At 48.0% G+C, this 14,510-nt stretch overlaps 1 protein-coding gene across 1 annotated transcript; it reads right to left on the bottom strand.

Moving 5' to 3' along the window:
- Nucleotides 1-2,596: 2,596 nt before the first annotated feature.
- LOC101780493 (UDP-glycosyltransferase 73E1) lies at nt 2,597-4,678 on the bottom strand. Its single transcript, XM_012848016.2, has one exon. The coding sequence runs from the start codon at nt 4,369-4,371 to the stop codon at nt 2,896-2,898; it is 1,476 nt and encodes a 491-aa protein (XP_012703470.1). The 5' UTR covers nt 4,372-4,678; the 3' UTR covers nt 2,597-2,895.
- Between the last annotated feature and the right edge of the window lie 9,832 nt (nt 4,679-14,510).

Below are 14,510 nucleotides of genomic sequence, written 5' to 3'. Positions count from 1 at the left end.
GCCCCTGAGATCGAGGAGCGATGGAGCCACAGAGGCACGTCTTTGAAAACATAATGGAAAACCCATGGATTCCGTCCGACGCGTACGCCATAATAATGGAAAACACGCAGATTCTGTCACTAGGGTTACATTTTCACGTCCTTCAAAAGCCCAAGGGCTCAGATCCGTTTTCATTTCCATCCGCCACACTCCACAGAGCACATCGCCACCATGCTCGTGAACCCTAGGCTGCGCCGCCGTGATTTTCAATTTGCTCACGCACACTTCGTCACCGCCTAGGCCACCGCACCACCGTATGCGCATCAAAACCCTAGCGGTTATTAGATCCAAATCGCAAGGAGTAGAAACTGAGGAAATGGCCTAGGCACAGATACTGGATCCATCCTCAATTTGGATGAAATTCATGATGACGGAGGAGCGCATCCAGGCGCTTGTCAACTGGGGTCTCCTCGAGCCCAAGGGGCTACTCGACTATAAGGTGACCGCTGGGCAGGATTTCCCTACTAAGGACAAGATGAAGATAATGGTCTTCGTATCATTTTTGAGCGCGGATTCGAGATCCCATGCAGGGACTTCTTTTTGCAGGTTGCTGCATTACTACAAGATTCGGACTGGTACATCTCAACCCCAACTTGATTTTGGATATCACTATCTTCATCCATCTGTGTGAGGCATACTAAGGCATTCCTCCGCATTTTGATCCGTGGAAGTACTTCTACCAGTTGAAAGTTGTGTCAACCAAGGGGAAGCTCAGAGTGATTTGGGGATGTGGATTTTCTTTGCAGCCTAAGAGAGTCCATGAGTACTTCGACCTCTAGTTGAAGGAATCCAACAAGGCCTAGCACAAGGAGTGGTTCACAGTCGCCAATCAGCAGCCTGAGCTCCCGCCGCGTACTGGATACAGGCCAGTTACCATGCCCGAGTGGTCGAACCAGCCAACCTCGAAGGAGCAGGTGCAAGTGAAGCAGCTGCTAGAGAAGATCGCCAACTTGAAGGTGCATGGACTCATAGCCTGGGCTGTAAGCATCAATTTCTATTAGAGATTGACACAGCTGATCAAGAGTAGGGTCCATCCGGTGTATGAGTATACAGGGCCACTTGATCCGACCTGGGAGGTCCAGCGAAAGGTGACCAAGGAAGAAGTTGCCAACCGGGTGTTCGAGTTTTTTGGTGGCCTTATAAGGAACAATAGCCGCCACAAAGCATATTCCCTCAAGAGGCCAGCCAACCTGGTATGATTTTAACCACATTCATTTGGCATTTCTATTTTGCTGTTGTGTTGTCTCTGACTATTCGTGTTGAGTAACCAGAATGGCAAATTTGAATTCTTTTGCCCGGCACCACTTCCTAGAGGTGCTGAGCAACAACGACCCAAGTTTCGCCCGATCGACGAGTTTGACCAGCTGCCTGCCAGCCTTGATTGGGAATCAGACTACTCCATCGGGTCTGATGAGAGTGTGCCGGAAGAGGTCGGCCAGGCCGAGGGCTTCGAACCAGTGGGATGCCGGACACGGCAGGTCGTGAAGAAGCTTGCGTCCTCCCAAATTTAGAAGCCGAGCGGCAAGAGAAAGATGGCTAGCAAGAAGGAGAAGACTGCCCCGAGCACAGCTTTAGCAGCCAAGTCGGCCAGCAAAGCATACGAGGAGTCAAGCAAGCCCGACAACCGAGAAGAAAAATTCAGAGCTCCTTGAGAAGAGCGTGGCCGACATGGAGCGGGTCAGGTAGATGTTGAAGGCAAAGATCCGCGGGGGTCTAGTGGAGATGTTTCAAGGCCCCAAGTTCTGGGTGAAGAAGAGCACCATGTAAGTGCAATATGGTTATACTGTTTGTCTTGTGGTTGCTTTGCTACCTGTCGTGGTTGCTTTGCTGCCTTTCCTGTATAAATTGCTTCTTGCATTGACAATGCAGGAATGCCGTGCTAGATGATGAATGTGGTGCGCAGCTCACTGGTTGCTTGACCCAAACCGAGGGGACGAGCAGCCACACTATTGAACAGATGGTCACACCGAAGAAGTTGTACCAAATTCGATGCCGCAACAAGGCGTAGTCGGCTCCGAGGCTGCGGACGCTGCTGTGGTCAACTCCGAGGTCGAGCAGGTATCTAGTGAGGGAGCTAGAGCCGAGCCTCACCTGGAGGAGTTGCCTATGGATTTGTAGGCAGAGACGATCGCGAGATAAAGAACTCGAAGGTGATCACGAGAACACAAGGGTTTAGACAGGTTCAGGCCTCCGAAGAGTAATACCCTACGTCCTGTATGCTGGTGGTTTATATTCCTTTGCATTAGTGCGTGGTTTACAGATTGGATTGGATTGCCCTTGGGAGGCACCCTTGGCCGCCTTATATAGGCTGACGACCTAGGGTTACAAGTCGGTTTGAATCTAATCTACTCAGTTGTTACATGGAAGGTGATCTGAGTTGGATTACAATACGTATCCCGCAATATCCGAGCTGATTTGAATCACTCGACCTCCTTGACGTGTACTCTAAGTATCTTCATGTCCTTGGCCAACTTGTCAGGACCGGCCAGTATCCTGGTTGGTGGGGATCCATGGGTACCCATATCCCTCACCAACAAATCTATTAAAAAACCCCACCTAAATTGTAACCCTATGTAAGGTCTCAAACTTTATTGAAATACCATTTGAATTTAAAAAAATATCTTAAACCCCAGACTTATCTAAATATTTGTATTTAAATTTCGAATTTAAATAAAGCTCTCTAAATTAAAAACCCTTAGTCTGGGCCAACCCCAAACCAGACCTATAAAACCTCTATTTCTCCTGCTCTTTTCTTTTCCTTTCATTCAGCCCAACCCGCCAATTTTTTCTGCTCTCGCCTAGTCTGCTTACTTCTCCCCTCCTCCAGCGCAGCAGCCCAGCACCGCCAGTCTACCGTCATCCCCTGCTCTTCTTTGCAACCTCAGTAACGTGACGAACCATGTCCATCACGTCGGTCTGCGACGACCCGACCTCGGCCATCGCCGCTCTCATCTTTCTGCCGAGCTCCATCGCTTTCACTCTCCTCGCCGCAGCCGCCGGCCCCTCGTCCATGAGCTCGGCGACCGCCTTCTTGATATCCTCCCTCCCGACCTGCACATTCACGACTTTGCCGGGCATCACGAGCGCCACGTGCGTCAACGGCACGCTGGCGCCGGAGCGGACGCCGACGCCGAGCACGTCCACGACCAGCACCTCGTTCATGAACTGGTCCACGAAGTGCGGCCACGTCACCATTGGCACGCCATGGGCGAGGCTCTCCTGGATGGAGCTCCACCCGCAGTGCGTCAGGAAGCCGCCGACGGCGGGGTGCGACAGAATGGTCATCTGCGGCGCCCACCCGCGGACGACGAGGCCGCGGCCCCTCACGCGGTCCTCGAACCCGGCGTCGAGGCCGCCGCCTGCCGCTGTCTCCTTGGCCGCCCAGATGAACGGCCGGCGCGACGCCTCCAGCGCGGCGGCGAGCTCGGCGACTTGCGGCGGGAACAGGCGCACGACGCTGCCAAAGCTGACGTAGACCACGGACGCCGCCGGACGCGCGTCGAGCCATGGCACGATCCGGTCATCGGCGTCCAGCAAGTCAGCGATTTCATCGCCTCTCCCGGCAATGGCGCCGGCGTCGGCGTTGACGAGGCAGAGCGGCCCGACCGCCCACAGCTTCTTGCCGAGCGCCGCCGCGTAGCCCTCCGCGAAGGCGCCCTCCACCGCCGCGCACGTGTTGAACACCAGCCCGCCGGCGGTGGCCTCGGCATCGACCGTGTCGCGCCGGAACCTCTCCAGCGGGCCCGGCCACTGGAAGAGCCCCAGCGACGTCATCCTGTTCACCACGGCGCGCACGGGGAAGTCCGGCACCTCGATGGGCTCGAGGTCGTCGGCGGCGGCGTCGTACGCGCCGTGCCTGTCGAGGTTGTGCGCGGCGAGGAGGTAGAAGGCTGACGGGCCCTGGAACACGAACCGGAGGACGCCGAGCCGCCGCGCGACGACCGACGTCCACGGGCAGCAGGAGTCGCCGACGAGGCAGTCCGGGAGGCGGGGCAGCGACCGGAGGTGCGCCTCGAGCGGGTCGGCGAGCATCGCCAGGGCGTCGTAGAATGTTGCGAATTGGGACCAGTCGGCCAGGACGTCGAAGCTCTCGCAGCCGCGGGGCAGGCCCAGCGCCGGCCCCGGGAACGGGATCTCGGCGAAGTCGACGGCGAGCCCCGCCCGCGCCGCCTGGTCCAGGGCGGCTCGGTTGCGCGCGGCGTTCACGGGCGTTAGGACGACGGTGGCGTGCGCGCCATGGATGGCGATGAGGTGCGCAAGATCGAGCATGGGGAGGATGTGGCCCGGCGCCGGGAGCGGCACCAAAACGAAGTGGGGCGCCGCCGTGGCCATAACACTGCTACTGATGACTTTGCTTTTTACAGTCCTAGTGAACTGCTACTGAACAATCGTCACCGCGTGTAAATATAGGGATCGGAAGATCGGTCAGGTCAAATGCTCTAGAAGATGATTTTTGGATGCCGTAGTTTGACCGTCATCCAAAATAAAATCATGTCGTGAATACAAAAATGTGACGTTAATTACGTGCCACAAAATTTGTAAGGATTTGCAAAGTGGAACTCGCTGGTTTTGGCATCAACTAGTTACCCTGTGATGGGAAGAGCACGGGACTGGGGCACCGGCCGGGTTTTGCTACGCCACCATATGCTTAAGAAGGAGGTAGTTGAAGAAATAAGATGATTATTAGAGGTAAAATATAGTATACTTGGATAAAATGTTGATGAAGATTAAATGGCTGAAAATTCAGTTGTGCGGGTAGTTGAGGCTAACAGCCATCTAAGATGAGCTTCATGGACCCGATGGGTATGGCTAAATAACCTAACATGGATTTTAAAAGAAAACTAGGTATAATCAGAGCAATTTGAAAAAACAGGCCACCGAGTCAGCTTAATGATTTTTTCATCTTATCCAGTAACTACTCCCTTCGTCTTCGTCCCAAATTGTTGGTTGTTTTGGTTTTTTATGCACTAAATATAGTGTATGTCTAAATGCATACAAATATCTATGAACGTAGAAAACCAAAATGACCTATAATTGGAAACGGAGGGATTCTAAAATATAATGCAAAGAATCTATAGTCAGATATACTCCCTCCATCCCAAATTGTAAGTCATTCCAAGAATCTTGGAGAGTCAAAGCATCTCAAGTTTAACCAAAATTATAGAGAAAAATATAAAGATTTATGACATCAAATAGATATACTATGAAAATATAATTGATAAAGAATCTAATGATACTTAGTTAACATCATAAATGTTATTATATTATCATATAAATTTGGTCAAACTTGAGATACTTTGACTCTTCAAAATTCTTAGAATGACTTACAATTTAGAACGGAAGGAGTAAGTGTGAATATCGAACTATGGCCACCATCAATTTTGAACATCGAACAATGACCACTGAGAAGGAAACGATGGGTTTGTGGTACACGATATCAAGATGCTAAGAACCTTTTTGTACTGTAGCCATGCAGTTTGTGGACAAGAATCAAGGACGCATACAACAGCAACGGCAGCTTATACAGCTTATCCATATGGATCCACGGCGACGTGACGTGCAGCGTCGTTACGCGCACAGCCGTCCAATAACCGCAACCTATAGGCGCGTCCACGGAAGCTGCATGCTGTTCGTCACTATCTAGATTATTTCTTTTCGAACAGATGAGACAAGAGGAAATAGAATATTTTTACGGATGCACATTTTATAGTTACACATTCAATATATTTTTTTCTTTGGATGAGATTTTTGTGCTGACTTGGGCAAAATCCTGAAGATACAACTTTGAACATAATTTTCGCCTCAATCCATGAGACAAATATTTCATCAATGGTTTTCTTCTATGCAGTCTTTTATCATTGGTTACTTTCTTTGGTAGAAAATGATATAGATCTGTGACAAGAAAGTCATCACTTATTTATCTCTATATACAATTTGTGGACAAGAATCAAGGATACATGCGATGGCGAGCATTGGAGGATCTACAAAACAAATCGCTTCGACGGTGACGCGCAGGATCGGCAGGCGTACGCCAGCGGTTAGCCGTGGCCGTCTAGTGAGCGCAACATAGAGGCATCCCACGGTTTCTTTCCACGCCCCAAGAGTATGGGGACAACATTTTAGATAACAGGGTAAAATAATGCCAGCCGCCATGTCAACATAGGATGCACAAACCCGTTCATCATTAAAACAAAGAAGAAGCATAGCCCGACCAAATTCACCATGAAAACAGCACATATCCTGTTACTAAACCATCACCCATGCTTGGCAAAGATGTTCATCACCATGGTTTCCAAATTTTGACACTCCGTGGTCATGTAATTAATAGCGTTCCTATTCCTTTTGCAACAAGGACCAAAAATGAAACAAATTGTTTTCCTGAAAATGATCTGCATAAAAGATTTCATTTGAGCACTTCATTATGGCTTCGTCAAACCGACCAACATAACGCACTCCACTGACTTCATTGCATAAGCAACTATGTTATCCTCTCCCTAAAATTAAGATGAACAATTCAGAAAGGCACATAAACGTCTTGATTTTTTAAGCCCTCGGTAGCTTTCCAATGATCCCTCTTGGACGCGGCAATGATAAGTTTAATAATACTTGAATAGAACACTATAGTTCTTCATAAAATGGGCCGAGCTGGGATACAAGCACACAACTATTTGGGTCAGCTTACCCCGGTGACCTCAAGTTAGTCTATGTAAGGTCCCAGAGAGGGGTTGTTTGGTTTTAATTGGATTGAAGAGAATTAGAGCGGATTGTGTAGCGAAGATGGCCTCATTAAGCCATAGTTCATGATTTTGGTGATTGAGTGATAACATAGTCATTGGGACTAATGCTTTATCTAGTATGTACGTTGTACGTTTTCTAGGTCCTAAGAATGCAAATCAAATCATGGCAAGGTCCAAATCATGGTATTCTTGACATCCAATTCATGGTATTCGAGTATCCAAGTCATGGTATTCGAGTATTACAAGCTATGGTATTCAAATGACCAAGCCATGATATCTAGGATTATTTTGAAGCATCCAAATGATAGAAAAAATTCAAGTGATGGTTCTAGACCATCCAAGTGATGGTATCTTTTGTGCTTGCATTGGACGAATTGGAATGAAAAATGCACCATCGGATGTTCCGATGCCCCAGTGAAACGCGTCGGAGTAATTTCTACACTGCGGAGAAAACCAGGCAAAGTCAACCATAGGATGTTCCGATGGTCACTTTTATAGTAGCATCGGACGAATTCAGAGGCATAGGCTTGGAAGACAAAGAAAATTCAATAGCACCAGATGAACTGACAGTACGCGCAAGAAGGATTGTCGGACAAAGCATATTTTCTTTGATTACAAACAGAAGTCTTTTGGCCAGAATGATCTCAGCACTGGATGATCCGACGGCATCATCAGAGGAAGCGTTAGAGCAATGACGTCAGGGGATCCAACGGCTATGTGACGTAGCCAGTGGCACCAGATGATCCGATGGGGCATTGTATAAAGCGTTGGATGAATTTCTGGAGAATTTGGGCACGGGGAGTCTAATGGCTAGTTGCACCGGATATTCCGATGCAAGCCAAAAATAGACCATCGGAAGATCATATGGTATACTTTTTAACTAGCTGTTAGAGCAATAGCTCTTTCAGCCCTTGGGGCTATTTATACCCCCACCTCTCGCCCATTTGGAGTTGTTGGAGTGTCTAGGGATGCATTAAAGACCAAGACTCATCAAAAACACATCCAAGCCACCAAAAGTGTTTAAGTGATTCATCAAAGGCTTAGCACAAACTTAGAAGAGTGATTAGTGCTAGGATAGGCCTAGAGAGGAGTGAGTGCAAGATGTGCCGAGGTGTACAAGAGGTGTGCCGGTGCCTTAGAGCCTTGGTGGCTCGCCAGCAAGTCTTCAACCCTCCGACTTTGGTGTGGAGCAGTGTCGATGATCTTGTGCGGGGGATGTGAAGACCCCTTCCTTCATGAAGAAGCTCCTTAGTGAAACGGCATCAAGGTGACCGAGAACTTGGTGTGAGCCTTAGTGGCCGAGCCTTTATGGCAAGTCAATGGGTGCCTTGGGAGAGACTTGGTGACCGGGAAGCAATACTCTTGTGTGTGTGCTTCAACAACGTGGACTAGTGGTGGCTTAGTGCCTACCGATACCACGTGATAAATCATCGTGTCAAGAGTTTTCTTCCCCTCATCCTAACCTCTTACATTTCCGCATTTCACACTTGCAACTTGTGTGCCTTTACTTGTAGAATCTTGCTAGAATTGGCTCTAGGTTGCAAAACTTATTTTGGGATGAGAGTTTCACACTAGATCAACCATAGAATGCACTTCTAGGATAGAATGATCTATACCTGCAAAATAGTGGAAGCCATAGGTTAAGATTTTAAGTTGTCTAATTCACCCCCTCCCTCTCTTAGTCTACGAGCACCGATTCCTTTCAGATTGGAAGTTATTAAAATCCCCCCTCAATCCTCTTGAGGAGAGGATTAGCTGAACAAAGTCCTATGGATAGTAATTAGTAAGCATCTCCAAGAGTGCTTAAAATTAGAAGCCCAAAAGATTGTTTTTGGACCTAGCCAAAAACTATTGGGAGCAAAAAGACATCCTTCCTCCTACAATTGCTAAAAATACTTCACCAAAAAACTTTAACTGGTGCCACGTCATCAAGTGATAGGCCCACGTCTTGATTTTTCTCAGGGGGACAACAACAACGCTGCTTTTTCCCTTGCCGTTTTTTCTTCTCACCGTGTTGATTCACGTTTTTATCTCGATCTCCTCCTGGGTGCTTGACCGATCACGGCTTCCTTTGCGGAAGGGAGCAACTTCGATTCAGGGAGGTGGCGCCGTGAACGGAGGGAAACTGACACCATGTAGAAAGCGGATCAAGAGGCGCCGGGTGGATGGGAAACTGCGCCATCGATGTGGGGATCGGAGCCCGCGACCTAGACAAAGGGAAATAGGGGCGCGGCAACACTGGACCGAGGGGTGGCGGCGCCGGTAGCCTCGATTGGTAGAGGCGAGGCACTCATCTAGAAATATGGCGCCACACCGAGGAGGGCAAACGTGCGGGAAAAATTGTTTTGGGGGGTGTGGAAAAATTGGGCAAGGGATTGGACCATTGTTGCAGATGTGTTTTTCAACTTTTTACCCAAATTAATTATTGGGAGAGTTTTTTTTGGCATTCTTGGAGATACCCTAAGTGAAAGTTAGTAATTAGTTAAGACATCGGTGTTTGACTTTAAGTTGACCGCAGCAGTACTTTTGTCTTAGCTTCGATGTTTTATCTGATGCATGAATATTCTTCCATGTTCGAAACGAATCTTGAAATGGAGTGTCTAGTTCTTGTACAAGTTACCATCAGAGCAAGAGTTTGAAACCAAAGGTGAAACTTTACGTCTGGGGATTCATACGATTCATCAAGTCTGAACTCTGAATGACTAAGCCCTTGTTTACTTCCCTCCAAACTCCCAACTTTGACACTATGCAAAAAGAAGATTCCCCATCATATCAAACTTGCGGTACATGCATGGAGTACTAAATGTAGACGAAATCAAAAACTAATTGCACAGTTTTGTTGTACTTTGCGAGACAAATCTTTTGAGCCTAATTAGTCAATATTTGGACAATAATTCACAAATACAAACGAAACGCTACAATGTCGCATTTATGGCAAAATGCCAATTTGGCACCTCCCAACTTGGGAAGTAAACAAGGGCTAAATCGGTGCGGAACCGTAGCCCATGGTGCCTCGTAGTTTACGATATGGTTACGTCCTACGTGCCCCTTGCATCCCCGGACATCGTAGCCCAGCCGGACATAAACAAACCCTCCAACAAAAGGCACGCGATCGCACGCCGCGCACCGCCACAAATCAAACCGAGCCGACTTCAGTTTCACCACGCCGTCCTGCGGCCTCGTCGGCGGCGTGCTCTCCTCTTCGAGCCGCTGGTAGCCGCTGCCGCCACGGGACAATGATGAGCGGCCAGGGAGCCACGGCATACACAGCGCTCATCGCCGTGCTGCTCCTCTTCGCGGACATTGAAGCATGACAGGGCAGGCCTGGGCCCTGGGGGTAGGGTCTGTGGCCGCCCCGGCCCCCAAATCCAAGGTCCCCCAACTCCTAGGGGTATAGTAACGGTCACACAATTTTTATGCTCCAAATAGCATTAAAGTGGGAGGCAAGAAAAGGGAAAAAAAGGGTGGGACCTGTCTGACAGGTCGGAGGAGTGACCAAAACCTCGGCAGACCGAAAGAACGAGGCGAAGGAAAATGTTAGTGCCAAATCGCACCTATTTTTTCACCACGCCAGAAGCTACCCGCTCGGCGTACTCGCGCTTGTACTGCCTGCCAATCACGCCGCCCATCTCCCTCAATCCGCCCCTCCTTTCCGTCCTCGCTTGGACGCTGCCGCCTCCACTGCATAAAGTCACGCGCCTCCCACCTCGCTGATGCCGCCCGCCCTCCTCGTCATGGAGCAGCAGCCCACCTCCGACGCCACCACGCTAGGCGCCACGATGCCCACGTCTCAGGTCGCTCCCCACTCCCTTCTCGCAAGTTCATAATTTCATTAAAGTACTCCCCTCGGATAGATCCTATCCCCACGTGAATCAAACTCCTTTATGTCAAAATCGAGTTCTTCCGCCCGGATCGACGCCCTCACACCGGAATCTTGCGGCGGCCGGATGGCACTCCTTGTTGTCGGTCTAGCTACCGCCACCGTCTTTCCTGAGCATACGTACGCCGTGAGAACCTACCATACGCACTCCTGTTGACAGGCTTCAGGAGTCAAATCCCTATCAAACAAGTGCATGGATAGTGACAAATGGAGTCCTCTGCCTGTGCAGGTTTGTTCTCCGTTGGAGAGATTAATCGGACAATAGGCTTCTAGGCGAAAATACATCTAGGTACTCATCGATGTTGCTTTGCTATTCTGGAAACAAAAGATTCTCACTACAAAAAATGAGTATGGAACAACCTCATTTGTTCCTGTAATTTTGGACAAGCAGGAAATTTGGATGCAAATTGTTAGAATGTAAATACATTCGAAATAAAGCAAAAATTGTTCCTTTGTTCATTTATTGTGCCTGTGACTAAAAGAAGCTTTTCAAAGTTGAAGTTATTGAAGAACTATTTGAGGTCAACAATGACTCAGGAGAGGTTAAATGGTTTGGCAACATTATACATCGAGAAGAAATTGTTGGATGAGATTAACATCAACACTATCATAAGTGACTTTGCATCGAGGAATGTTAGAAGAAACTTTTAAGATAATATGTATAAATAATTTGATATGAATATTGCTTTTAGATACATTTAAGTATTTATTGCTAACATTTCAAATATATTTGTTATAATATTTATATTAAATAGCCCTAAATTTTACTTTTGCCCTGGACCTCCTAAATCCCAGGACCAGCCCTGAAGCATGATGCAATCCTCTTCCAAGTTCGAAACAGAGCTTGAAATTGATTGTCTGGTTCTTTTAGAAGTTGCCATTACAACAAGAGTTTGAAACCAAAGTGAAACTTTACGCCTGGGGACGGTATGATTCATCAAGTCTGAACTATGATTGGTTGGAAGGAAGGGGACTTTAGATACAAGAGACAAAATTCTCTTGTTTGTTTGATGGGGATGGAAGTTTTAATGGGATAAGAAATGGGAGTTTAGAGAGCCAACTCTCACCAATCACTTCCTGGGGGATAGAAATTGGGTGGGAATTTATTTTAAGTGGAAGAAGGATACATCTACACTGTTAATCTTAACTCAAGTTATGATTTCCCACTTCTAAACCCTTGTACAAAACAAGGGTTATGAAGTCTCACTTAAATTTGACCCAAAAGGCAAATAAGGGAATGAGACTAAAAATCATATTCCTAAGAGCAACTCCAAAAGCTCCCTTTAAATTGCCTCAAAAACCTTATTTAGGGGAAAAACCCTAAAACCTACCTCCAACAGATCCCCCATTCTTCCCATAAAAATATGTGGATACTAAAAATACCTCCGTCACCCCACAAATATGCTGGGGACCGGTCCTTCCCCAATCGCCTCGTCCTGGGCTGCACCCGCACGGAGCTCAGCTGCTGGAACACATCAAATGCCCCCACCATTTGCTCGGTGCGCTGCTCCTTGCTGTTGAAGAAGGGCATGCTATCGTGGCAGGCGCGCTGCACCAGGTTAATGGCCGACGGCCGCTCCGACAGCTCCACTAGGTGCATCGCGTACATGGTGAGGTGGCAGCGTACAGTGCCCCGCGACGCCTCCACCAGGTTGAGCGGCATCGGGATGTGGCGGTTGGTGTGGAAGCAGGCTAGCACGCGAAACTCATTCTGTGGGTTCTTGGCCGTGCACTCTATGGTGTGGCACTTGTACAGAACTGTCTTCCTTGCCGGCTTGTAGATGGCCATGACGATGGGCGTCGTGACGAAGGTGGTGAACAGTGCCATGAGCACCAGGATGGCAAACACCTCATCGTTCAGCACCTTGCGGTCCCGGCTAATGTTGAGGACAACGACCAAGGTAGAGCCAGTGAGGAAGAAGAGTGGTCTACCTGCTAACGTGCCCAGTTTTGAAGTACTGGGGAGTTTCTTATTGGGGATTTATTTTGTGATGACATGATTTTGGGAGAATAATTTTTTAGTAGAGCCCCCAATAGATATTTTTGGGGGAGATTTTTTTTTGTAGACTCTTGGTGTTCCTCTAAGAGCATCTTCAAGAGTTTCCCAAAAAATTCTTCACCAAAACTATGTATTGGGGGCTCTACTAAATTTTTTTCCCCAAAATCATCACACCCCGCAACAGATCCCCAATAATAAGTTTCCCAATATTTTAAAACTCACCACATTAGCACACGTGGGCCCCTTAGCTGGGCTGCCCCCCTAATCAATGGCCGCCACCCCCACCGCCCCTGTTCCCCATCCTCCTGCTGCTTTGCGCTGCCTTCTCCTTTCAGGGTAAGCACGCTCGAGCCACCTACCTCTATCCTTTGCCATGTTGTCTTGACAGCAGAAGGATGGAGCTATGGCGAGCCGAGCTGAGCTAATATGAAACAAACCAGATTTTCGTAAGGAGAAATCCGACTCCCTGTATCCTCGTGATAGTCCTTAGATCAGTAGCTATCACATACAGAACTCATTTCAGCATAATATCACATCCATACCATGATAATAGTACAAATTTAATTATTACATCCCAAAATATGAGTGTACGATCTAGTACATGCCCCTTGGGCTAAATGACATTAATAAAACCAACGCACTGGTAGCTAGCTTCTAGAAGCGTCTCCATCTTCATGATCATCTCCACAAGCATTCTTGAGCATAGCACACAACCCTCAGTCATACCAACCGTCGTGGTTGTTGTCGAAGTCAGACTCGTAACATGCAAACTCACGAGCTATCCCCAAGGATTGGGACAGGTTCATGTCACCATATGTATGCAAGCTTTAAGTGGCCTAATACTAAGGGTCGAAAATATAGTCAAGGAATGGGCTCGGATTTACTAAGCAGCAGTAGGCATAAAGACATAAAACTCCATATCCATCATCCCAACCTCTCAACACATTGGGCATGCCTACCTCGACAGGGTCCCTATCACCAACATCCTAACTCCATACTAGGGTCAAGGGGAAGCCCTCCACTAAACTCGAACAACAACATCAAGTACTTGCTGAACTTGCACACCAAGTTCATCTCGGCGAGCTCATGAAGTACTACAGTATGGTGTGCTTACCATGGACACCGCTCAGCCTCGAAAGGCATGAAATTTCAGAGAAACCATGGCCGCTTCCTAGGAGGCAGGCATAGTGCTGCAAGAGTGGTTGATGGGGCGGCGGACAGTGGGATGCTTCGCGTTCTCGTACGATGGAAGCACATTACGTTTATCATCTTTTGCACAAAAAAATGTGACCTTTAGAAGATAGCCCTCCTCTAAACTTGCACAACAACATGAAGTACTTGCTGAACTTGCACACCATGTTCATCACAGCAAGCTCATGAAGTACTAGAGCTCATGAAGCAGGTGCCACAGTCCACATCAAATCGCACTCGAGATCTCTGACCAACTTCTCCACCACTTTCCAAGGCAAATCAGCCAAACTCCTACAACTACAAGCATCAAGGTTTGCAATGGATTTTTGCTAACTTCAAAGCTAGGAAGAATGTTATTCTTGCCAGTTCAAGTACAGTATATTGATGATAGATTATAGACAGTCCATAGTGGAGGGAAGTAAATGTCAAAGGAAGTTTGTAAGGATAATACAACACAAATTTTTTAAGAATATTCTAAAGCATCTGCTTCTAAACCGTCTGCCCTTCACGGTGCTGGTCGAGATGAGCTCCGATTCTAAGAGCACCTTGGAAAGTGGAAGAGAAGTTGGTCAGAGATCTCGAGTGCGATTTGATGTGGACTGTGGCACCTGCTTCATGAGCTCTAGTACTTCATGAGCTTGCTGTGATGAACATGGTGTGCAAG

The sequence above is a fragment of the Setaria italica genome, chromosome VIII (genome assembly GCF_000263155.2).
Source record: "Setaria italica strain Yugu1 chromosome VIII, Setaria_italica_v2.0, whole genome shotgun sequence".
Classification (NCBI taxonomy): Eukaryota; Viridiplantae; Streptophyta; class Magnoliopsida; order Poales; family Poaceae; genus Setaria; species Setaria italica.
Note: the sequence above shows the minus strand (reverse complement) of the source record. Positions and strands in the feature narration are given on the sequence as shown.